The 26,744-nt window shown below is 41.8% G+C and overlaps 1 protein-coding gene across 1 annotated transcript; it reads left to right on the top strand.

The window, feature by feature from the left end:
- Positions 1 to 26,462, top strand: Tdh (L-threonine dehydrogenase). The gene is made up of 10 exons (XM_080272325.1): positions 1 to 9; positions 1,241 to 1,362; positions 21,408 to 21,529; positions 22,188 to 22,301; positions 22,744 to 22,879; positions 23,278 to 23,440; positions 23,752 to 23,866; positions 24,288 to 24,393; positions 25,162 to 25,322; positions 26,173 to 26,462. Exons 1-10 carry the CDS (start codon positions 1 to 3, stop codon positions 26,331 to 26,333), a joined length of 1,209 nt encoding a protein of 402 aa, XP_080128451.1. The 3' UTR covers positions 26,334 to 26,462.
- Positions 26,463 to 26,744: the final 282 nt, after the last annotated feature.

Below are 26,744 nucleotides of genomic sequence, written 5' to 3'. Positions count from 1 at the left end.
ATGCCGCAGGTAATTCTGACAAAAGGAAGGAAATAAATTTATTATGCGAGGCACAGCTAGCTACTCACGGGGCATCAAGCTTCCAATTTCCGGGATACACGGCACCTTGCATACACCACAGTTAAGAAAAAACAGTATTTGTGTGCAAAACTTATTTTCATGATGAAGGGAAGGAACAGTGAACAGGAAAACAGAAAAGGATGTGCAGAGGGAAACCACTAACGGGGCATTATACCACGGATGAAGTCTGTGAGACTTTTCAGAATTGTTTTAAACTGTCATGTGCAGCACTATATTAAAGGAATAATTATGTAAGACTGTTTTAGTTGGCTGATGTATGAGTATTTAAAAGGGTGAATACCTTTGTTAGCAGTTAAGTGGAAAATTAATTCTAATACCTCTAATGTTTTTTTTTTTTTTTTTTTTCCCCAGCTAACAATTCACACTCACTTTGGAGGCATATTTGGTGTGGTAGTTAATTCTTTGCTGGCTTGATAGAGACTGGGAGAGAAAATTGATGAAAAAAAGTTACTGCAGTGAAGTTTTAGTTAGGCTTGGTTTCCTCTGTCTTATTGAAAGTTTTTTTTTGCTTTATTATTAGTTACTTTCTTGTAATTATGTTTTTGTTCTGTATGGTACTGTAACTTTTAAGGTTCCATTATAGATATGTTTAACACTAGTGATAAAACCAGTGTCATAGTGGTGGTTTAGTTTAGCCCTATTAAAACTTTCAGACAGCAGCAGTCATTCAAAGCACATACATGAAGTTCAAGTATTTCTGTAATGGGACATCATATCAGGTGACATAAACAAAACATTTCCCTGAGTACAGTAGTTACGAAATGCTGTGTTAGGGATTATATACGACCATCTGTGTTTTTACTCCGATAAAAACAAGGGAAAGTTATCATCACAGTTATTTAGTTGTGAAGCTTAATTCGTAAGGATTACAAAATAATACCTAACCAGCTGTAACCTGTCTGTGAAAGCAGTATTAATTTTCTTCACATTGCCAAACTTAGGGCCAAAGAATGGAAATGAGGCTTTCAAGGTTAGATTAGGTCTTGCAAGGTTTGTTTGGACTAAATCTGCCATCATCATATGCTGTTATGTCGAACATGGCAATAATGTACTGGTATGTTTTATATACTGTACATTGATTAAAAATTGCAATATTTATTAAGACTGAACTGGTTAACAGGAACTCTCTTCAAATCTGTACACAGCTCCATGTACACAGACACATCTCTTCAACTCACTACCCCAACAGATTAGGAACCTGATGAGCACAGCACCAGATTGCTTCAAGAACCAACTAGATATGTGGTTGGCTACAGCTTCTGACCAGCTTCCAGCACCAAGGTACACAAGCTCCAGTAGCAATTCTCTCCAGTCATCATCTGTTCATGAGATGGGAGAGGAGGAGTGGCCTAGGGGCAGCTGACAATCACATTAACTGTGTCCATGCTGACGGAATTCTACTAAGGTAAGGTGTGAGAGGCACTGAAGGGGAACCTACACATAGTGTGCTATGCACCTTGGGTGGAGCAACTATGGCCTCCGCCTGGGAGCCAAACCTCCCCAGGAAGGACCCCGATTCGACCCGAGTGAGACTGTCTAACACAAAGGGGTGCCACATCCCTACACCGTATAGGTATTGTACTGTACCTCTAGGACAACCCCACAGAAGCAGTTATATACCTATTGTTGACAGATCTGCCTGGTGAAATGGACTGGAATTACTTCAACAACAGCAACACTTAGACATTTCCCTTTAGCTTAATACACCTATACTGCAGGTAGGCATCATCATATTGGGGAGGTTAACCCTATTCAGTGCCTGTGTTAATAATTGCTTGTGCCTCTTCAGAATTTCTGTGTTCATTCTGTTCCATCATTTATCAGGTAGAAGAGCCAGGTAATGGAGTATACAAGGGAGAATGGGGTGTCATGGAAAGAGAGGATGATGCTGAGGAGAAACGGAAATGCTTGAAGGTCCAACTTCAGAGAACACCTCTTACAGGATTAAGTGTCAGTTAGCTAATAAACAGATAGTATAACAGGTAGATGTGTACAGTATTAGATAGATAGTGAATTAAATGTCAGGTAAGAGGTAGAATAGCCCCAGGTTCATTTGAAACATGAACCTGGTGGACTGCAGGGGGAATTTGCCCATCTCTGACAGTCCACCACCCATCTTTTGGCAGATTGAGAGAGTTGAGTTTTATATAACCAGCTGGCATATTGATTAGTTATAGTGGTGTCACTGCATGAAGACATTCTTTTCAAACATCAGCACATACAGTAAGCTGTAGATATTTTTTGAACATTTTCAGTCTGGTTACATCTCATTTGGTTCTGGATAATGTCAGGCAGTTTTATTTAGCATTGGTAAACTTTCGCAGATTGTATGGGTTGGAAAGTCTCAAACATTTCTTTAAAAGCCCAAACAGGAGCTTAGGATAATTTACTGTTATGTTATAAAACTGATTTGTAATATTTTTCCCACTGATTCTGTTGTACATAGTTTACTGTTTTGCAAGAGAACTGTTTGTAAGGTGTTCAGATTAATTCTTTTTCCATCCATGTATCCATTGACATAGGATAATTTACTGGTATGCAGAAGAGTTGCTTGTAATCTGTTCCCAGTTTGACTTTTTCTTCTAGTCATCCATCTGTCATCCAGTCCTTTATTACCCTGTCAGAAGCAGTGAGCAGTTAATTGTCGCACAGATAAACTGTTTGTATTATATCTTCTCAGTTACTCTTTTGTCCACAGGAGGTGATAGAGAAGGTTGCAGTAACTTGGTGGCTCCAGTACTCCAAGAGGGGAAGATGGGCGCTGTACAGTTTTCATCAGATGATATGGCAACTTACCAGATACAGAAAGACCACTCAACTCTGTCACTGAGTGGAGAATGGTGAACTGCAGTGGAAGTGGAAAGCCACACACTTGGAGACAATTTATAGTAAGTGGGACAACCATATCACAGAGTAATTTTTTTTTTTTTTTTTTTTTTTTACAGATTACTAAAGACCTTGACTTTGCTAGCATGTGTAAGCCTTTACCACCTGATGGCTGCGGTCCAGGCTGCTCAGTGGTTTGAAGTACAGTAGACTCTCAGTGTAACATACCTCAATCGACCAGATGTAACATTTAAGATACTCTATGAAGCCACTGGGCTTCCATCTGCTATAAAAAACAACATATATTAAATGGGGTGCAGTACATGTTTCCATCTCTTTTTGCTCTAGCCTGGCCTGAAATTGCCCTCTCCCCATTGGGATTGCTGAGTTGTAATAACAGACTATAGTAATAATGTACAGGTACTGTATTAATCATGAAGAAGTGCAATGACAAGGATGTGAAAAAACAGCAATAGGACAAAATTTTGGGCCAAGCTGGTGTAAAGTGGTATAGTTTTCAATTTTAGCACTAGAATATGCTGGGGTACTCATTCATTTTCAGACGATCTTGAAATCCCACCTCAAGGGGAGACCATCAGATGTAACAGAGTATCGCTTTATCAGATCAGGCCTCCCCCAGTTTGTCTGTTTTAGGGAGGGTCTTGTTAGTCTCTTTCTGTCAGATCTCCTTATGTCCTCTTAGGTCTGTCCCATGGCACTCGATCATCAGCATTCATATTCATAATCATCCTTACCAACATAACCTCTTCCTTTCTCTTCATATGTGTATACCATCTCTGTCCTCTCATGTACTGTACATCATGTCACAAGTACACTTTATACCAGACTGGACAGTTGTATACAGCTTTTCAAATTGGAGAGGTTAGTTGTAAGCCTCATTAAACTGGGGCTATCCCAGGTAATACAGTAGAAGCAAGAGTACACTGGGGGGAAAAAAAAAAAATCAGACAGGAACAGTTAGTACTGTATGACATCAACCAAGCTACAAAGATTTGAGGAGTGTCAGTATAATTTTTTTTGCCTTTGTCTAACATCTCCAGTGTAGATGTGTATTTTATACTTTATTCTTGCTGTCTCCAGTGTGATATATTGAAATACATCCCTGTAATTTTTTCAGGTGTAAGTGGTAGGTGGGGGCGCTCAGCATCCACTCACTCGATGTAGTGCTGCTGTCGGGTGTCTGCCCTTTCCTCTCCTCCATCTTTCTTTCCTTCATTCTTTCCTTGTCCTTATGCCTACGGGTGACTTTACGCTCCCTCTTCTGTCTTTCTTTCCTTCATTCATTCATCTTCCTTCTGCCTGTGGGTGACTCTACACTGAGTGACAAGCCAAATGGTTCCTGAACACCAGGAAACCATTTACTACGCTAGGTGGTAACCACATAACCATATTTTGGCACCTGGTGGTTTAGTGGGTAATTATTGCACTCCAGTCGGATTGAGCTGGTGAAGGTTTATATCCAAGGGATGGTTGGGGTTGATTGCTCATGTCATGCCACTCAGGGATGAGTGAGGCTGGTCACTCTTATTTTAAATGTCGGGACCAGCTGCCTAGCCCCGGGCTCCTACGCTCCTCATGGAGCAATGTAGGATTGGATGATAGGTAGATGGATGGATGGAAATCTAGATGACCCATAGGAATCATGGAGTCAGTTCTTTGTAAATGTTTGAAGATTATGCTTGGAGGAAGATGAAGGTGATGGGAGGATATATATTTTACAATGCTACCAGGCAGAAGGTTAAGGTCATTGGAGATTTGAAGATGACTGGAGGAAGCTGAAGTTGACAGGAGAAAAGTGGTTTGTAGTGTAGCAGTAGCTCTCAGACCAGCACTTCACTCCATGGTATACAGTGCTTTATGTTACTTTTTTTTTTTCCTACAGTAATAATGTATTCAGGAGGAAATGGGATGTGGTACTGAATTTTTTTTAGAATAAACTTTTCAAGTGGGGTGTAGATATTACCTTAATGAACATCAGAGTGAGAGATTTCTTATAAGTTGAATTAAATTGTCTGGTATCAGCAAGAATTAACTAAAAAAAAGGACATAACCCACATTTAGGGAGTAAATATTTGAATAGCTAGAATAGAGACCTTCCCTGCTTCCCCAGTCCTCAGAAGGTTTTATTTCACTTTACCTGTCTGTCTATCTGTCTATCAATTGCCAGACGCCATAATCCCGTAAGGGGTGGCCATTTGACTATGAGTTATTTGTTTTACAGGGAGGGGCACTAACCCTCCACCAACCCACTTGTTGACACGTAGGGAGCACGTATGGTTTAGTTATGTGGTTACCACCCAGCGTTGTAAATGGTTTCTTGGCTTACAGGAAACCATTTGGGTTGTCACTCAATGTAAAGCCACCTGTAATGGAAAAAAAAGCAATAAGAAGTGACAGGAAAGATGGGAGAAATAGGAAGAGAGGAGGGCAGGCACAGAAAAAGAATGATAAAGGCTAAGGAAGAAGTAGGCAGCACTACATCAAGTGAGTGGATGATGGTTGCCACCACCTACCACTAATGTTACACTTAAATAAATCTCCATCATCATCCCACGTAAGATAATGGTTGTTGTTGAGTCGGGAATAAGAGTTAATATCCTTTTTTGTTATTGTATTTATATTATCATGTTACCACACAGGAACTGGAGAGCTGTGATAGCAGAACCTATGCAGAACAGATGAAGAAATGGGAACTCGGAGTTAGTGCACAGCAGTGCAGAAAATGATGGAACCAATACAGACCAAGATGAAAATAGTGCTCAGAGATGTCATCCAGGGATCAAGTGGTTGTACTGTATTAGAATGTCAAGTAATGCAGCTTGGGACTTCGATGCAAATTTGACTGTTGTTGCTTGTGTTCTAAGAGACAGTTTTGATGTAAAGCAAATAAAATGGCGATACAAGAACTTGGATGTAAATTTTACTGTTGTGTGTCATGATCTGAGGCAAGATTAACTTAGGGGGAGAAAAAAGCAGCACAATATGGGACTTGGATGAAAAGTTGGTTCTAATGAAGTGCGACAAAAAAAAAATGATGATGATGGTTATAATAATGATGATGGTAATTATGATAGTGATTATGACCTACCTACCAGTTTACCTACTTGCCTGCTAATCCATCCTCCTACCTACTTACCTACCCACCCACCCACCTACCTACCTGCCTGCCTGCCTAGTACCCACCCATCCATCCACCTACCCACTGAATCACTGTACTATATTGTTTGTTTTGTTTATAAAGGCATCCACCTACCTACTCACCCACCTACCTGCCTGCCTGCCTACTGCCCACCCACCCATCCACCTACCCACTGAATTACTGTACTGTATTGTTTGTTTGTTTTGTTTATAAAGGCATCCACCTACCTACCTACTCTCCCACCTACTTGCCTGCCTGCCTGCCTACTACCCACCCACCCATCCACCTACCCACTGAATTACTGTATTGTTCGATAGTTTTGTTTATATATGCTCCATCATTTGCATGTGTCGGCCTTGGTCACCTAAAGAGCTCTCCATGCTGCACAATTGCTGGCAGCCTCCCTGTACAATCCCTTATGCCTGAGGTCACACTCTGTGATCTCGTCCCTGGTAATTTCTGGTCTGCCTCTCAACCCTGCCTCTGAAGTTCATGCTTCTCGCTTTTTGCACCCAATTGCCATCCTCCATCTTTTCCATTTGCCCAAACCATCTCAGTGTACCCCTCCTCATCACAACATCAATACATTCCAGTCTCATCCATTATCTCATCTCATCAGTTGTAAACCTAGCCCTCCCCTCCTCCCCAGGCCTCGCATTCAAGGATGCAGTACACATTCACCTAATCATTATTTCTGTAAGTTTGAGCCCATGGATATCTTCTTCCTTTACAGCCCATGCCTCATTATCACAAAGCATTACACTCTACCTAATAAAATGTAAGTTTAATCTTGGCTGTTTTACTACCCAGCCCACCTTAATTTACCCTGATCCAAGCACATTATACTATATATATATATATATATATATATATATATATATATATATATATATATATATATATATGAAATGTCAAAAATATCATTCAACTCTTCAGAGACTTTCATAATCGCAAATATGACTAAAATTCTTTATAACTCCCGGTTCTGTGCTACGGGGGTATGGGGACTACTTAGACAATCGTAAATATGGCCTTAAAAATCTTTATAACTCCTCGATTCCGTGCATTTTACCATAAACAGGAAAACATAAGACCCCTACCCTTCGTTCGCTTATGACGTCACGTTCCCGCCAACGACCCGAGCCATCAAAACCTATATCGGCGCCCTCTATTTTCAGTGCATTTTCAGTGCTAACTAAAGTTTTTGTACACGGAAGGCGCTTTATGATGTGCTGTTGGTTGCTATAAACCTGATTTTGTTTTGGCTGTCATAGGTGTGTGTGGGTTGTTGGTGAGTGTGAATCGTTGGGTGTAGGTGGGTGGGTTGGGTAGTTAGGTGGGTGAGGAAGGACCTATTTCATGCCCATCCCCGTGCTCACCCACCCTCTTGCTCCCTCCTATACCTACTTACTATTCCTTACTAGATCCACACACACACACACACACACACACACACACACACACCTGAAAACGAAATCAAGCTTACAGCAATCAACAGCACATCATAAGACTCCTTCCCTATATGACAAATTTAGTTATTGGAGTAAAAGATAGATGGCGCTGATGAAGGTTTTGGTGGCTCGGGCCCGGAACGTGACGTCATAACCTAACGCAGGGAAGGGGCCTTATGTTTTGCTGTTTATGGTAACTCTCACGGAAAATAAAAGTTATAAAAAATTTTAAGCCCATATTTACGATTGCGGAAATACTCCTCGTACCCGTAGCAAGGAACCGGGATTTATAAAGAATCTTAGGGCCAAATTAACGACTTCGTAGCAGTTAACTATGATATTTTTTTAGGTATATTCTTATGTGCTGTTAGTTAAAATAAAAAAAAGCTTTATATTGCATGACTTAGCTCAAGGAAATTAATAAGTACAGATTATTTCCATTATTTTTATTTCATCTGATAAATTTCACTTTTTATCTGGGTGTTGGGGGAGGCGGTGGTGCATTTCTTAACACACCTAGCTCGCAACAAGATGAGTGATGCTGAAGAAGGACGAGGGACGCCTTCACGTGATGGCACCGATATACGGGACGGATCCACTGTCCAACCATACAATTATGTCTCTCAACTCCTTCCCCCATCCCCTGAGGGAAAGATGGTGGACTGCAGAAGGGTAGTTTCAACCTGCATTCAGATGAACCAGGGGCTAACAACTATTACAATTTATGAATTACACTAGATATATGGGTGTTGGTGTGTGGTGTTGTATCTATTAGCATATATAGCTCAGAAGCAGGAAGAATTTCACTCAATTCCTGCACAATGAGCATAAGTGTAGAATGAAATCGTGACGTCACTGCTCAGCATCCTAAGCCACTGCATATGACATCTGGAAGGGTAAAAAATAAAGATAGATATGTAGCTAAATAATAAACGTTCGTTTCTGACTCAGACACAAGTTTTGTATGACATGCACTCTCAGACTGAGATTTGGGGGTTGAGAGATTAAACACACGGTTTAATTACTATCTAGCTTGCCTGCTACTTAGACGTCAGTCTACCTACTTATCTATCAATCTATCTATCTGTCTATCTTTATCTGTCTGTCTGCCTGTCTATTTATTTTTTCATCTGACCGAAGAAGTTTTTTTTTTTTTTTACCTATATTTCTCTTTTTCAGTTCAATTGACCATTTTGAATGCCTCTCCATTTCATTTTTGAAAGTCTCTCCTGAGGTGAATAAAACTGTCTGCAGTTACCAATACAGTAACAGACATCCTTGCTCTGAAGGGGCACAGTGGCGTTGGAGGTTCTGAAGCGATTTTTTCTCCGTAGTACACCTTAACACTCTACTGTTATTTACATCGGTTTTAACATCAGTCTAGTTAGCATCTTTACCATACAAAACTATATGGGGATGAAATGTTCACAACAAATCGCCAAGGAGGAGGTGTTTGGGAAATTCCGATGCCATAGGGATAAGGATTAATAGAAGAGATGTTTTATATTTACTTATTCCCATCTGTATTAGAAAATTTTGCACTAAATAATGTACTCTCTGTCTCTCTGTCTCTCTCTCTCTCTCTCTCTCTCTCTCTCTCTCTCTCTCTTACGCTGGAGGTGCAGTGGAAGTGGGTATGGATCTGTCGGATGGGCTTTCAGTTCACACAGGGAGTTCTGCTCGGGGTTCAGCACCAAACTGTGAACCTGGAGAAAAAAAAAATTGTACTAGTAGTAGTAGCAGCAGCAGTAGTAGTAGTAGTAGTAGTAGTAGTAGTAGTAGTAGTTGTTGTTGTTGTTGTTGTTGTAGTAGTAGTAGTAGTAGTAGTAGTAGATGTGCAGTTTCTTCCTGTGCAGAGAAAACAGGGAAACTGTACACCTACCCCTGTGATAGGCATGCCGACTTCTTTAAAATCCGTGTGTTCATAAACCCCTATTTCTGAACACTTTTATTTTTTGGAGGATGTTTGGACCCCCAAGAAACCCTGGGGCGGTCACGCTCTCCAAATATCTCATTACGGACGAGAGTCCATTGTACAATATGTACTAAGATATCAAAGCCATACCTGTCCTTCATTATTTCTGAGAGTCCTAAATTAGGTGAGGGGGGGGGGCTGGCTTCCCTAAAAATAATGGTAGAAAAATTGTATATTGTAAAAGACCTTTGAAATAACCAAACCAACTAACCTGGAACGTTTCATTCACATTTTTCTATTTTTTTTTTTTTTATAGTTTTATTTCCTGGAAGGGGCTGGTCCCCCCTTCCAGAATCACTGGGATGAATCACGTTCTCCAATTATCGCATTACGGATGAGTCCATTGTTCAACTTGTACTGAGATATCAAAGCCATATCTGCCGTCCTTTCACTACTCCTGAGAAGTTTTTAATTTGGTGCGAGGGGCTGACCTCCCTAAAAATAATGGCGGGAAACTTCATATACTAGAAGACATTATCAAAAAACCAGATGAACTGACCGGAGAAGTTTTTTTTTTTGGGGGGGAAAGTGCTCACTTTCCCCTATTTCTGATCGTTTTTATTTTGGGGACGGGGGGCTTATCCCCCAATAATCATCAGGGGGATCAAGCCTTCCAAATATCGCATTACGGATGGCAGTCCATTGTACAACATGTAGCAAAATGTCAAAGCCATAGCTGTCCTCGTGTCACTATTTCTGAGACATTTTAATTTGGTGAGGGGAGCTGACCCCCCCCCCAAAAAAAAAAAAAAAATCATAGTTGCAAAATCGTATATAGTGGAAACCTTTCCCAGCAACTAGCGGAACTCACCAGAGATGTTTCACACAAATCCCAAGTATCGCCCGAGTACACACACACACACACACACACACACACACTGAAGCTAACGCAACGGTATAGGTCTCGTTACCGAAAATGATGGCTTCTTGCTTCGCAGGACTGATAATAATAATAATAATAATAATAATGAAAGTATTAATACAACCAGTGGTACTACAGTATTATTGTATGTATCTACTGTATGTACTGTATGTATGTATGTATGTACAGGGGTATGTATATATTCCTGTGTGTGTGTGTGTGTGTGTGTGTGTGTGTGTGTGTGTGTGTGTGTGAGAGAGAGAGAGAGAGAGGGAGGTGGGGGGGCAGAGAAGGGCATGGCAGTATGCGGCAGAGTGCCCAGGCAGAAGGTAGTGCTCGGGAAGGCTCCTATAACCCACTACCTACTTCTCCACTCGGACCTATTAGTGCAGAATACGAGATAACAGGCGAAGAACTCGAAGGAACAGACGAAGAAAAGAGAGAACAGTGGAAGAACACGGGACATGGCGAAGGAACAGTACAGTAGGTAATCGAGGTAGAACACACAATAACAGACTACCTCTCCACTCAGACATATTAGTGCTTGAGAAGGCGAGAGAGAACGGGCGAAGAACACATGATATCAGTGGAAGAACATGGAGTAGCAGTGAAAGGCACGTAACAGCAGTGGCAGAACACGAACTCAGACGAAGAACAAGAGAAAAAAAAGTGTTAGAACACGATATAGCAGTTGAAGAACACGAGAAGAGGCGAAGAACAAGAAACAGCAGTGGAATAACAGGAAGAAAGAGGAGAAGGAAGGACAACAGAATCAGAACAAGAAAATGCGAAAGAATGTAAATTTAGAGAGAGAGAACATGGAAGAACAGTGCAAGAACAATAAATAGCGGTGGAAGAACACGACATAACAGTGAAAGGACGCGAAAGAACAGTGGAAAGTAAAAAATAACAGCGAAAATATTTAAGAAACATAAAAGGAGACGAAATAAGGATGCAAGAACACAAAAGAACTGCTGAAGACCACAAAACGGTGGAAGACTAAACAGAAGTGGAAGAACACGAGAGAACAAACGAAGCAGAACACGGAATAACACAAAACCGAAAACTCAGAACACAAATACATAGCTTGAATACGAAGTAAACACAGGGAAAAAAAAAAAAAGCGAAAAGAGCAAAAATTCTGGTGGACAAACGCATTATACCTTAGGGTAATTTAAAGAGAGAAAGGTTGGTGAACTCCGAAGAACAAAGTGAACAAAAAAGAGAACTGGGAACATAATCATTACCTCTTACATAACACTGCTACAAAACCGGTTCCGAAGCAGTTCAGTACTTTCACAAATTTACTACAGACTGAGCCGTGGGAACTACAAAACATTCCAGCTAAGTACAAACAAAGTAAATCGGCGTTTGAAAAAAGATTTGCGACTGCCGAAATCTGTTTGCCGAATTCGCCTTCCCAGTGACAAGTCGGCCAAATTTTCCAGAATATTCCATCATGGCGAAGCTGTGCATCTGAATATAATTATATACAATAAATATTCAGGAAGATATATAGATAAGAAGAATTAAGCAGAATAAAAAGAACGCGCGCAAACGGAGAGCAGTTATCCAGTTTCATAACAAGACTCCAACACGCGCCAAAAAATCGAGCCAAGTTGAGACTCAGAGGCCACCATATTGAAAAACACTTCAAAAAATGAGGTAAAGAATGTGATTTTTTTTTTCATTTAGCCCCTTATTTATGAGTTCTGTATTTTTCTCCTCTCTCTCTCTCTCTCTCTCTCTCTCTCTCTCTCTCTCTCTCTCTCATTAGGTCTATCTACCTGCTTAGCTCGCTTCTCCCTCTGGTTTCCTTCAGGACAACATTTACAAATTCTTATTAACCTTACAGGTGTGTGTGTGTGTGTGTGTGTGTGTGTGTGTGTGTGTGTGTGTGTGTGTGTGTGTGTGTGTGTGTATTCTTATATGTATACGTTTATCAGTCTGTCTATCTTTCTTTCCAGCTTTCTTAGTGTCTGTCTGTCTGTGTGCGTGCGTTCGTGCGTGCATGCGTGCTTAGAGATGACCTTGGCAAACAGAAGGAGAACGAGAAAGGGGTACCGACAAAAAATAAGACAAAAAAAAAAAAAACTAAACCACACAAACCCTTCCAGCGAACAATTTTGGTGAGAATGGAACGAGATCCGTGAAAAATGGAAACTGGAGAGAGAGAGAGAGAGAGAGAGAGAGAGGGGGGGGATACAACCTCGGAGGGAAAGAATGGAAAATAAGTCATGAAAAACGGAAAAGCACCAAAACTAGAAGAACAAGGAGGAGGAGGAGGAGGAGGAGGAGGAGGAGGAGGAGGAGGAGGAACTACATATAAGGATGACATAAAAAATGTAAGAAAAAAACAAGAAAAATAAGACATACAGAACACGTCCATGAGGAACTTTCATAAGAGACAAGGAATGCATTTTAAAGCCCATCTTAAGAAATGGAAAATCTCACAAGACAAACATTTAACCTTTAAAAATGGAAGTAGGCCAAAGGAACACGAAGAAGAAGGTGGAAAAGGACTAGAACCAAAGAAGAGGGGAGGAAGAAGAGAGAAAATTACAACACGCAAACCCTCCTAGCGAACGATGTTGAAGGGAAAAACGACAGCGCGGGAAATACGAAAAAAAAAAAAAAGAGCATCGGTACATTTCTGAAACTACGTCCACCAAAACAAAAGAAAAACTATAAAAAGACAAAAAACAAACTAAGAAAAAGGGTGAAATAATGCGAAATGAAAACAGAAAAGAGTATGAAAGAGGAGAGAGGAGAGAGTGAGGAGAGCGAGACGGTAGTGGGTCATGTCTGAAGGGCGAGTCTGAGAAGGTGGGTCCTGTAGTGTGTAATTACTTGAACCTGTGCAAGTCTTACACTGCCACAGCCGTCACCCTACAGGCATACTGGATACACCTGCTGTCACTCAAACGTGCACACACACACACACACACACACACACACACACACACACACACACACACACATCTCCCACCCATTACGCTGGGCATCAGTGAGTACACACACACACACACACACACACACACACACACACACACACATCTCCCACCCATTACGCTGGGCATCAGTGAGTACACACACACACACACACACACACACACACACACACGAGGCATCACTGGTTATACCCACCTGTCACACCATCCACCACAACGACGCACTCACAAACACGCACATGCATTCCCACACGTGTAAGCTACACTTAGATCTCAAAACTGTATACAGCACAAAAAATACATGTACCATGGATAATATTTGTGTATCTCTCTCTCTCTCTCTCTTTATCTATCTCTTTACAGTCTATCTTCCTATCTATTATTCATCTATCTACCTCAGTTTACCTATCTACCTACGTACCTACCTCGGCCTATCTACCTCCCTACCTTCCTATCTACCTATTTCTCTATCCATCTACCTACCTACCTAAGTATCTATCTGTCTCTCAACCTATGGCCTCTGCAGTTTGAAATTTACTTTGCAATTTCCATTTTTCTCACAGACCAGGAATACATATTATCTCTTTTACCAACAAACGATATTTCTTACATTAGGGCTGATCACATAGGCATTCCACTTTCAGGACTGGAGGATTTTGTTTCATTATATTATTTACCATATCTTGTATTACATTATCACATTATTACATTTATCACATTATTTATTACATTTCTAGACACTTTCCATTTAGGACTCTCGTGTAGTAACAATAATTTTACCTTATTTTATTACTCCAGTGGATTAGTGCATTCAGGGACCTTTTTTTTAATGCAAGAAAGAAAGAACCAAAGGCCAGAATCCCTAAAGACTATTTCCTCCTGAGAGAGAGAGAGAGAGAGAGAGAGAGAGAGAGAGAGAGAGAGAGAGAGAATGTGTGTGTGTGTGTGTGTGTGTGTGTGTGTGTGTGTGTGTGTGTGTGTAAAAACTCGAATCAATTCCAAGAAGCCAGCGAGTCAGTCTTATTACGCCACAGACGGTACGCACACACACACACACACACACACACACACACACACACACACACACACACACACACAATACGCATAAATCGCCCAAGGGAATCAGTGGAAAAAGCATTATCATTATGCCTTGACATTTTGAACTTTCTAGAAAAAAAAAAAAAAGAATATTCAAGGAAACAAAATGAAAAACCTCGAATGTAGTTGTGACGCAGGAGATTTCGTAGTCCCTGTTTCTTAGTGGTTTATTTTGCGTCCTGCACCTTATCAGTCTCTTATTTCCTATTATTACCTTATTTTTTTATTTTTCGCATCTTTTTATCATTTTATCTTTTCATATTTCTTATTTCTTTATCTTTGTTCTTATTTCTATTTGCAGAATAAATAGCTACGAGAGACGTGTTACGAAAACTCCAAAGCCACTTAAAACACGATCCTTAGCCAACTCTGTGTATGTTTATCTATCTGTCTGTCTGTCAATCTATAGGTCTGTATGTCTACCTATCTGTTTGACTATCTATATCAATCAGTCAGTCAATCTATCTACAGCCAGATGAGTCAATCCTGTACGGGGTGCCCACAGATGAACGGCCTCCATGTCTCCCTGTCCTTCCCCTTCAGGCTGCCCTTACAGCGACTCACATCACCCTCATTAATATACCTCTACTCCACATACTTCCACCTCATCCTAGGTCTCTCTCTCTCTCTCTCTCTCCATTGCCAACGCACCTCAGAGTACTTCCACTAAAACTGTCCATCTACGAAAATCAATATAATATAAATGCTTTCAAAATCGTACTCCAGTGGCATTGAGTTTGTTTCTGGGCTGCATCAACATCTGGCGGGGTTCTAAGAGTACCACGAGGTCGCAGGGGAAATTGTTGGCTTTTTTTCCCTACATCAGTTGCCAAAATCCACTCCGTCTGCGTCTATTTTGAGGGTGAAGCTACGCCCCTGGGATGTCGCGCCCTGATTGGCTGGCGGGACTGTGACGTGCCGTGCGCTGATTGGTGGTTCGGTTCCCGCCCCTTGCCATCAGACGCCATAAATAAATTCCTGTCTTTTTTCTTTTCTTTTTTTTCACCACTCACCCTACAATTTTCCATCTTTCTCTTACGACCTTGAGTTGCAGAAATCTGATAACCTGTCTGTCTCTATTGCCTCACACTGCATCATGTAAGAATTCCACGATGCACTGTACAGTACAAGGGATTTCAAAACGGGATTCCACGCAGCATCCTATGAGATAAAACGGATTCCACGCAACAGTCTTTGAGAGATCTTCGTGATTCCGTGGCACCTCCTCAGTGGCGATTTATTCTGCACATCACATCTTATTATCCTGTAAGACAGGCAACATACTGTAAATAACGCAATGTACGTTCATTCCTCAGAAAACGACCATAGAATCGACTGGAATTCTAGCAAAATTTTGAACATATGTAGTAATTATAAGAACCGTAGGATAGCAGAAGTTGTATGTATAGAAAGATATAAAAACTTTAACCATAGTGAAGGAATGTATAAATTAGATCCAGTGATTCTTACCGCCCCTTGTAATCCCTCGCGCAGGCTGGGGAAAGAGTAAAGGGAAAGTCAGGTGAGGTCACATCAGGTGTCGTTGGGGGAAAAATAAAAAAAAAATAAGTGGTTACCGTGCATATAAGCAGCTTCTCAGTAATTGTATGTATTGTATCACCCTTAGTCTGTAGATCCACTGAAGAGGGCGACAGCTGTCGCCGAAACTGTTTGGACATTCATCTTTTTTCGTCTGTCAGTGTGGGTTTTTGTATTTTATTTAATGGTCACGATAATGTGACTCTTCAGCCACGTTACTATCTTCTTGTACGTTGTTAATGAAACCATGTCGATATTAAAATGACAGGGACAGCATAAAGGAGAAAGTCAAGATGTAAATACGGTAAATCGCTAAGGAAAAGGTGCAACAAAGCCTCCCATGTCACTTGGGAGAGAGAGAGAGAGAGAGAGAGAGAGAGAAACAGACAGACAGAGAGAAATGGAATACCACGAATCTTACAGTGACAGGGAAACCTCAGTCATTTAACTCAGTGCCATATTACGGTGGCACATATGTTGAGGTTACACACACACACACACAAATCCCTTCCTCCTCTCTCTCTCTCTCTCTATCTATCTATCTATCTATCTATCTATCTATCTATCCGTCTATCTATCTGTCTATCGTTCCACGAAACTCTCATCCTTTTTCATCGCTTGAACAGGCATAGGCGGGTAATACGGGAGAATGATTTAGTGTGAGCCAGTAATCAGCCTAAAATCTGATCTCTCTCTCTCTCTCTCTCTCTCTCTCTCTCTCTCTCTCTCTCCATATATATAGATAGATAAGAGATAGATAGATCTGTCTAAAACCTATACTCTTTTCACTCTTACTTTTTTTTTTTATGCGAGGAAGAAGGAACCAAAGGCCATGAGCCCGCAGTAACAGTTCCCTCCAAGAGAAAAACAAAATACAATATAGAGCCAAATTCAAGATCCGATCATTTTGAGATGCCTGGACACACTGCGTTTGAAAGACTGGAGATCATAGGCAGCAGGAAATACAGACAGAGGGAGACAATTCCAGAGTTGACCGGTTGCATAAATGAAAGACTGGGAGTAACGGTTAATTCTTGCATTAGAGAGTTGGACAGAAAAAGGATGAGAGTCTGCTGCCAGACGGGTGCTACGCGCCCGTCGTAGAGGTGGAGGAATGCAAGCAGACAGTTCAGAGGAGCAGTGACCATTAAAGTAGCGATAGAAAAGAGATAAAGATGCAACAGTGCGGCGAAGAGACAGAGGTTGAAGGGAGTCAGTAAGAGGAGGCGAGTTAATGAGACGAAAAGCCTTTGACTCCACCCTATTGAGAAGAGCTGCATGAGGGGAGCCTCCCCACGCATGAGGGGAGCCTCCGCACACATGAGAGTTGTACTCCACACAGGGGCGGATAAAACCCCTGTATAGAGTCAACAATTGCGCAGGGGTAAAGAAAGAGCGGAGTCGGCTTAGCACACCCAATCTCTTGGAAGCAGATTTTACAAGAGATGTAATATGATCTTTCCAAGATAAGTCCCGAGTAAATGAAACCCCAAGCATGTTCAAGGATGATGTAGGATTAAGCTGAATATTATTAAACATTAGTGGGTATACCTGTGGAAGATTTTGTCGGGTTGAAAGGTGTAAGAACTGAGTCTTAGATGCATTAAAGACAACCATATTATTTTTACCCCAGTCAGAGATACGAGCCAAGTCAGACATTAGGCGTGCCATCTTTCCATCTTGAATGATATTATATTAACGCTAGAATATGATGCTAGTCACGAAGAAATGTGATGGAAAGGATGAAGAGCCGTCGTATTGTCTTTTACAGAGCGACGTGAAATAAGCTCCAAAAAAGAGACGGAAATCTGGGCCAAGTTAAGGTGAAAAACCTTTATCTGTGATGTTTCTTTTATTTATCTAGGTTCAAGGTGGTGGAGGGAGACGCCATCGCGTGGTGGCACTGATATAACCAGGTGGCTCAGGTCCCTCAACACACAAACGTCCCTCAACTTAGGCTTGCAGTCCACTGAGCTCACACTTCAAATGAACCTGGGGCTACAACAGCTATCACTACTACTACTACTACTACTACTACTACTACTATTACTACTTCTATGATTACTACTACTACTAATAATAATAATACTGCTATCCAAGCTCCAACTAACCTAATCTAACAACCTGCACTATTTTCCAATATAACTGATCTTCCTAACCTAATCTAATACAGTACAAGCTACAGTGGTTCTCTCTCTCTCTCTCTCTCTCTCTCTCTCTCTCTCTCTCTCTCTCTTCTTGTCTGCCTGTCATCGTCTGCTTTCCTCTTCTTTACATCCTGGCAATGGAAATCGACCTTGGAGCAGTGTGTCTCTGCTTTTAGTGCGTGCGTATTATTTTACTGCTTTGAGAAAGAGAGAGAGAGGGGGGGGAGGGGGAAGAAGTAAGAAAGGTCCGAGGGGAAAAGTGGGAGGGGAAACAGGGCTAAACAATTTTCCTACTTCATGTTTACATTCTTTCAGTACTACTCTCATACTGTCAGTATCTTAGCCTGCTTTCTCCCTGTATTATCTATTTACTTTCTCTCGTTCAGCATTCTCATAATTATATCAATAGCAAAAAAAAAAAAAAAAAGATGGTACTGTCTTCTATTGTCTCCTTCTCTTCATCTACCGTAAATGCTTCAAAAGGTTTTAAATTGGGAAAAATCCGACAACACTCCTTTCACCTTAACCTGGCCCAGATTTTCTTCCTTTTGCATCTTATCTTAGCGGCTAAGTGCCAGAAAACGACAGTACTACGGCTCTACTGTACATCGTTACCATTGCACTTCTTCGTGACTATCATCGTATTCTGTATTATTCTATTGCGACAACTCAGCATTCAAGACAGTTATGGCAATCTTAAGCCACAGTAAAATGAGTATAGGACTAATTTTAACCTCAGACTGAAACTGGATTGGAGGAGGTTAAGAAAGCGGAGACGGGAGATAGTAGACGCAGGAGGAGAAATAAGAGACAGGAGGAAGAGAGGAAGAGACATGTGGTGGAGGGAGAAGACATAAAATGAGGAGGAAGAGCTGGGAATAATAGAAAGAAAAGGCAGCAGGAGGTGAAAGATGAAATGAGAGAAGCGAAAATGAAAGGCTGGAGAAAAGGAAGTGACGGAAGGAGGAGAGGAAGAGACGAAGGAGGAGAGGAAGAGGGGATGAGGGGAGAAGCACACGAGAGGAATGAAGAAACAGGAGGAGGAATATGAGACCGATGGAGGAAGGGATGAAACGGAAGAAGGGAAAAACGAGACGAGGAGAAGATACGAGAGAATATAAAGGAAGTGACATGAAGCGGAGGGGAAGAATAGCGAGAAAGTAAAAGAGGACATGGAGAAGTTTTGGAGCATTCATGAAGTATCGTCCTTGGCAATGTATATATAATTTTTCATTTTACATCTTTATAATCCTCTTGTGTGTTATCTTTCAAACTACAGTATGTTGATGTTACGTAGAAAAAAAAAAATAACACACAAGAGAATATTAAGGAGTGGAAATTAAAACAAATCGCAAACGGAGAGGTGCTTACAAAGACCGTCATGCCAATAAGACCTCGCACTTAATCCCAAAACCAATCCCGATGCTGTGTAACCTTCAAAACATCCTGCTATGCTGTGGGTACGACGGTTTAATAGCATTTTAGGTAAACATTATCAACTCATATTCTTGTACCGCTTCCAAACTGACAAAAAAATAGTGGATTATCAAACGTACCAAGACTAGGCCTTCCTGAGCGCTATTTCTATTTTCGCTACCGCAAGACGAGTGCACACGCTTCATTTATATAACTTTCTGGACGTGTGAAAAACATTAGTACCGGTATTCAATTTTATTTCCACAAGACATAAAACAAATTGTCTTTATTGCCCTCAGGACGTAAGACACTATTTCATTATTTTTGCTAAAATCGGACGATTTTATTCAACATAGTAGTTTCCCGTGCTGAAAGGGTTAATCAAAGCTGGCAGACTCGAATGCTGGCCGCTTCGCCTTCTGACGTCACTGAAAACTGGCAGGCAGCCATCTTAACATGCCCACCAAAATAAACAAGGAGGGAACAGGGCCGTGTTATGCAACCCTTTGACGTGTACAGTAGATGTATAGTAGAAAAAGAAGAGGAGGAGGCCGAGGAGGAGGAACAGGAGGAGTAGGAGGAGGAACGGGAGCAGAAATAGAAGGAAGTGTGTGTGTGTGTGTGTGTGTGTGTGTGTATGTGTGTGTGTGTGTGTGTGTGTGTGTGTGTGTGTGTGTGTGTGTGTGTGTGTGTGTGTGTGTGTGTGTGTGTATGTACACCTTCCACACCACTTACATATAACTTCCTTCCACGTCACCTCCTCTCTCCCTCCCTCACTTTCTTACCTCTCTCCCACAAGCAGTACAATTCTCCCTCCCATTTCCCCTCCTTTCCTCCAAATACCTCCTCTCCTCCATCTCTCTCCTCACCCCCTGTACCTTTGACCCTAATCTCTCGTGCCTTTTTCCCCTCTTCCTTTACACACACATACAGACACATGTTGATATATGTAGCCGAGGGGGCTGATTAGATGGAGAGAGATATTGCAAGTGTACTGTAAATTAATTGCTGCCCCTCTATCACCAGTGGAGTGTGTGGGTCGCTGCTAGTAAAATGGTGCATCGTCGGGTAAAGTGAATAGGTAGCACTCTCTCTCTCTCTCTCTCTCTCTCTCTCTCTCTCTCTCTCTCTCTCTCTCTCACACACACACACACACACACACACACTTTCCCTCCCTATGTATTCTTTTGTCGTGAGTGAGGTGAGTTACAGTCACTTCTTGCGTTACGGGATTTTATTGTACAAAGTTCTATGGGGATGTGCTTGACAGCGTAGCGTAACGTAGCGTGACGACGAACCACCTAACTACCCTGTCTCCTGTCTTGTGCTCTCTGCCCTACAGCTGCTTTCCCTGGAGTTATATACCGATCAGTGCATAGGCGTGTCTTTGTCTGGCACCTCTCCACAGGTAGTTTTCCATGACGTCAGATAACTGGCTCAGGTTGGTTATACTGTGTGTTCATGAAATACAGGTACAGTCTGGCTTAAAGAGTTTGTGATACATCGCGGTGGTCCCACGTACCTAAACTAGAATATGTGTTCGACTTTCCTTGTACACCAGACATGACTTATTATGTAAGTGTTACTCATATTAATATCTATAAATTAATGTCTATAATTATTACATATTGTTATAACATATTAACGCCTACACATACACACACACACACATACACACACACACACACACACACACACACACACACACACACACACACACACACACATATCGTCATCATCATCATCATCACAAAGCATAGTGAGTATGAAAAATTATGCAGATGGGAAAAAGAAGGGGGATGATGATGATGATGATGATGATGATGATGATGATGATGATGATGATGATGATGATGATGATGACGATTCTTTGTTTATTTATTTACATATTTTTCTTGCAGGTTGCGTGTGGGTGGTGTACTACGGGGTGTGACGGGCGTAGGCGTGGGGGCGGGAAGAACACGTGTGGGTGGAGTGAGACATTTTCATCCCGACGGCGACCCTCCAAGGATTCTTATTACAGGTGAGGTTACTTTATTCGGTCTAAAATTCCCATCCCTAGTCACGAAGAAGTGCTGTGGATGGGATGTAGAGCCGTAGCATTGTCTTTTATTCTGTCACTGGACCATGGTTAGAAAAGGGAATGGAATAGAAGGAAATGCTAGTTATGAAGAAGTGTTATGGAATGGGTGAAGAAAGGAAGCACTGTCTTTTCTTCTGCCACTGAGCTATGTGAAATATGCTGCAAAAGAGTAAAGAATTTGAGCCAAGTTAATGTGAAGAGTATTTCGGAATGTGGGATGATGATGATGATGATGATGATGATGATGATGATGATGAAAATAATTTAAGAAGTCAATCATCGAACAGTCCAAAGTTAGCCTCTTAGTTTCATAAGTTTTAGAACCTACTATATACTGAAAGAAAATAATTGAACTGTTATTAAAAGTCTATGGTAAGCACCATGCCACATTTCGCTTAAAACTTTAGGCAGGGCAAGTGTTTGATATGGTTTGATTCGTTCCTATTGGTTGAATAATAATAATAATAACAATAATAATAATAATAATTATTATTATTATTATTATTATTGTGGTAGTAGTAGTAGTAGTATTTAATTAAACAAAATAAACACAGTCTAACCAAACACCAGGTGAACTAACAAGCGAATATTTTAACAGGTGGACTAGGACAGCTGGGAACGGGCCTAGCCAAACTGCTGAGAGAGAAATACGGCACCAACAGCGTTATTCTCTCAGATATTGTCAAGCCGACTAAGGATATCGTCAATTCAGGTAGGTGATGATGATGATGATAATGATGGTGGTGGTGGTGGTGGTGGTGGTGGTGATGGTGGTGGTGATGGTGGTGGTGATGGCCATGATGATGATGATGAAGCAGTTGTGCTCTTAGTAGCTGTTGTAACATTGTATTATAAGGAAGATTTTTTTAAATCTGTGTGCGAGTATGTTATTAAATTAAACGGCTTTCTGATCTCTCTCTCTCTCTCTCTCTCTCTCTCTCTCTCTCTCTCTCTCTCTCTCTCTCTCTCTCTCTCTCTCTCTCTAACCTTCACACTCTTCACACTATTTCTCTTCCTCCTTCCCTCCCTCCCTCCCACCTTTTCAACCTCCTTCCTTCATTCCCTTCTTCCCTCTTCTCTCCCTCCCTCCCTCCTCCTTCTTCCTTCTCTCCTTCCTTCTTTCCCTCCTTCTCTCCCCTGTCCCTCCCTCCCAGGCCCCTACGTGTTCGCGGACATCCTGGACTTCAAGAACCTTCAAGAGATCGTGGTGACCTACAGGATAGACTGGTTGGTGCATTTCTCGGCGCTGCTCTCGGCCATAGGGGAGCAGAATGTACCGCTGGCTATCAGGTGAGGCAGGAAGAGAGGCAGGGAAGGTAGACAGGGAGGTATTGAGGTAAGAAGGGAAACAGGTAAAGCAAGAGTGGAGGGGACGTGGGTAAAGGAAGAAGAAAAAAGAGACAGGATGGAGTTAAGGAAGGGAGAAGACAAAGAGGAAACAGAATGAAATGGAAAAGGAAGAAAGAAGGAAACGAAAGGAAGAAGAGCTAATTATAGCAGAAAGGAATGGAAAAAGGGGAAAAGGAGAAGGAGACAGGAAGGAGAACGAAGGAAAGGAGAAAGAGGAAACGAAAGGAAAGGAAAGAGAAGAGCTGAGGAAAGAGAGAAGAAAGAAAAAAGAGAAAGACTCAAGAGAGAAAGACAAATCTAACTCAACGTAACCTAACCTAATCCAATTTCCTGCGCAGAGTGAACATTGAGGGTATGCACAACATAATGGAGCTGAGTAAACAGTACAACCTGAGAGTGTTCGTCCCTTCCACCATTGGCGCGTTTGGCCCAGACTCACCTCGGAACCCCACACCAAACCTCACTATACAGCGACCCAGGACTATCTATGGAGTCAGCAAGGTATCCAAATCCTCTCTATCCATATATATATCTGACTTTATCTATCAGTCCACAGTTTTACCAGCTACCATCCCAATAGACAGTATTGTGTTATAATCAATTGGTTATGCAGCAGTGAAACATTGAACTGGGGTTATGGATAAGAAATACAGACCGACCGTGTTGTCTTATTCTACTGAGTTCCCCTGCTTCCCCCTCCTCCGTTTCTCTCTCACTCCCCTGCTTCCCCCCCACCCATGTTTCTCTCACCATTTTGCTTCCCCCCTTCTCTGTTCCTCTCTCACTCCCCTGCACCGCCCCCCCTTCCCCAGGTGCACGCGGAGCTGCTGGGGGAGTACTACCACCACCGCTTCGGGCTGGACTTCAGATGCCTTAGGTTCCCCGGGGTTATATCTTCAGACACACAGCCAGGTGGAGGCACTACAGGTGAGACCCAACGTTACGCTCTTACCTAACAGACAGATAGATAAGTATGTATGTATGTATGTATCTATCTATCTATCCAAGAATCGTCTAATGTTTTAACAAAAATAAACCGATAAAATACGCAAACGAAAAGAGTGGATGAAAAAATTAGGATAAAACTGTATGTATCCTATGAAAATAAATCCACTCCCTCCACCTCCACCTTTTCTCCACCTCACTCTTCACGAAAATAAATCGACTCGCTCCACCTCCACCCTCCCTCCACCTCACAAAAATAAATCAATTCCTTCCACTTCCACCCTCCCTCCACCTCACAAAAATAAATCAATTCCTTCCAATTCCACCCTCCCTCCACCTCACAAAAATAAATCAATTCCTTCCACTTCCACCGTCCCTCCACCTCACTCTCCACTTCTTTCAGACTACGCGGTGCAGATCTTCCACGATGCGATGGAGGGACGGGAGTTTGAGTGCTACTTGAGGCCCAACACTCGACTGCCTATGATGTATATTGATGACTGTCTCAGGTACGTGTGGGGAGTGATAGACAGAAAGATAGATATATAGATAGATAGATTGATGGTCTGAATGCTACCTGAGGCCTAACACACGATTGCCTGTGATCCATATTTGTTGTCTGTCTGAGGTGTGTGTGTGTGTGTGTGTGTGTGTGTGTGTAATTCACCGGGTCGGTCAGGATCACGTGATGGTTTTGTGATCATCGGCATTTTACCCTCCCGGATGAGAACTGAGAGCTCATATAGTCCGATCTAAGGGCAAAGCCTTGACCTTCACACACGCACACACCCATCCTCTTGCTCAAGGAGGACAGTGACCACCCGCTTTGTCAGTGAAACTTTTTCGCATCCCGAGCAAGGCGAGAACCCTCGTCTTAGCAGATGCTAGGCGAGAGCGTTACCACTGCACCAGCGAGCAGTGTGGAGAGAGAGAGAGAGAGAGAGAGAGAGAGAGAGAGAGAGAGAGAGAGAGAGAGAGAGAGAGAGAGAGAGAGAGCATATTTTTATTGTTAAGAATCTGTAGATGTATCTAGTTAGTTTTTTCAGTGTTATCATTATCATCTTTATTCTCTCTCTCTCTCTCTCTCTCTCTCTCTCTCTGTCTATCTGTCTATCTATATATATTTATCCATCTATTCACCCATCAATCAATCTATCTATCTCTCCTCACTTTTATCCAATCACTCCTTAACGCACACATTTATGTAGCTTCAGGCGTTTGATTCTTTCTTTTTACAAATCACAAAAAAATCTCTCCTCCCGCCCCTCGTCCACCAGGTCACTGTGGGAGATGCTGGTGGCGCCCAGTGAACGTCTTCGTCAACGCACCTACAACGTCACGGCCATGAGTTTCACGCCCGAGGAGGTGGTGGCAGCCGTCAGACAACATTTTCCGGATTTAGTCGTGACCTACCGACCAGATTCCAGGCAGAACATCGGTTAGTGACGTTTTAGTGACGTTTTACGAGTCGCAGCGTCACACTCAATGCCACAAGGAATCATAATGTGTTGTGCTTATCGCTATGGAACACATAACATCATATTTATAGCTACGCAACATCACAGAACATCAGACTCATCGCTAAGCAACATCGAACATCACACCAGCCACCAGCACCACCAACACACCAAACAACATTGCACACACCACCTCACTTCTACATACACAGTACCACAGTAACAAGTAACGAAACATCACCATCACAAGAAAAAATAAGTAGATAAATAATTATAATAATAATAATAATAATAATAATAATAATAATAATAATAACAACAATAATAATAATAATGATAATAATGAAATGAAGCTTCGCTATTTATATGGCGAAGCTTAATAATAATAATCAGGGAGGGCATGCTTTTTCTACAGTCTTATTTTCCATAAGGACGAATATTGCCAAAAATGTATTGTAAAATGGAGAGAATCGAAGCAAACACTTGAAGTATACACATCAGGTTTTGAATCTGTTTGAATGTGTGTGCTGAATGTGTTTGTATTGTGTCATTACAGATAAAAGGCCGTAAATTAGGTGACATAAGTCGCTTCTTAGCACCTCTTCCTTGGCGATTTATTCTGCTCATTACACCTTATCATCATCTTCGTTATTGATGCAAACGATGTAGATACGAAAACGAGAAAGGTAATGTATGGAAAATAAATCGCTATGGAAGTGGTATTTGCAATATAAGGGACACAAATCGAAGAGAGAGAGAGCGAGAGAGAGGGGGGGGGGACAGAAACTCCATTAATTCCTACCTTCATCACTCTTCTCCTTGTCTGTGTAGCGGATACGTGGCCGGAGGTATTCGACGACTCGGAGGCGCGTGGAGACTGGGGTTGGAGGCACCACTACGACCTGCCCGCCATGTGCCAGATCATGTTCGATAACCTCCGCCGCCAACAGGAACACGACGCCGCCCAGGTCAAGGCTCACTCCGCCAGCTGATCTAGTTGGCGATAAGATGTGGGAGTTTAGAGTCGGCTGGATGAAAACTGACGTAGAATAGTGGAATGTTAGTGAAATCAATATGTTTGCTACTGGAGAATGTTGAAATGTTAAGGGAACCTATGAGAATGTTTGGGGGGGGAAAGTCGAATGTTTATAGACTGAAAATAGTAATGCAGGTGTGGATTTGTATTTTAAGAGATGGTTATAATCTAGTGAAGAATGATGGTAGTTAGACACGTAGCCACGGAGGAACCTGGGGGGAACTGGCGCCCTCATGTTGAAATTTCTGTCTGTTCAATGTGCGCATGTTGTGTAAGGATTGGATCCCCCACGCTAGGGAGCGGCCCCATCATGGTCTCTTACCTATGAACATCTGTCTACGAAACTTATGGCAGTGAGAGTTAATTT

Source organism: Coenobita brevimanus, chromosome 50 (assembly GCF_032717465.1).
Source record: "Coenobita brevimanus isolate Jiangsu-jjx chromosome 50, ASM3271746v2, whole genome shotgun sequence".
In the NCBI taxonomy this organism is placed as follows: domain Eukaryota; kingdom Metazoa; phylum Arthropoda; class Malacostraca; order Decapoda; family Coenobitidae; genus Coenobita; species Coenobita brevimanus.
This window is presented reverse-complemented; position numbering and strand designations above follow the sequence as displayed.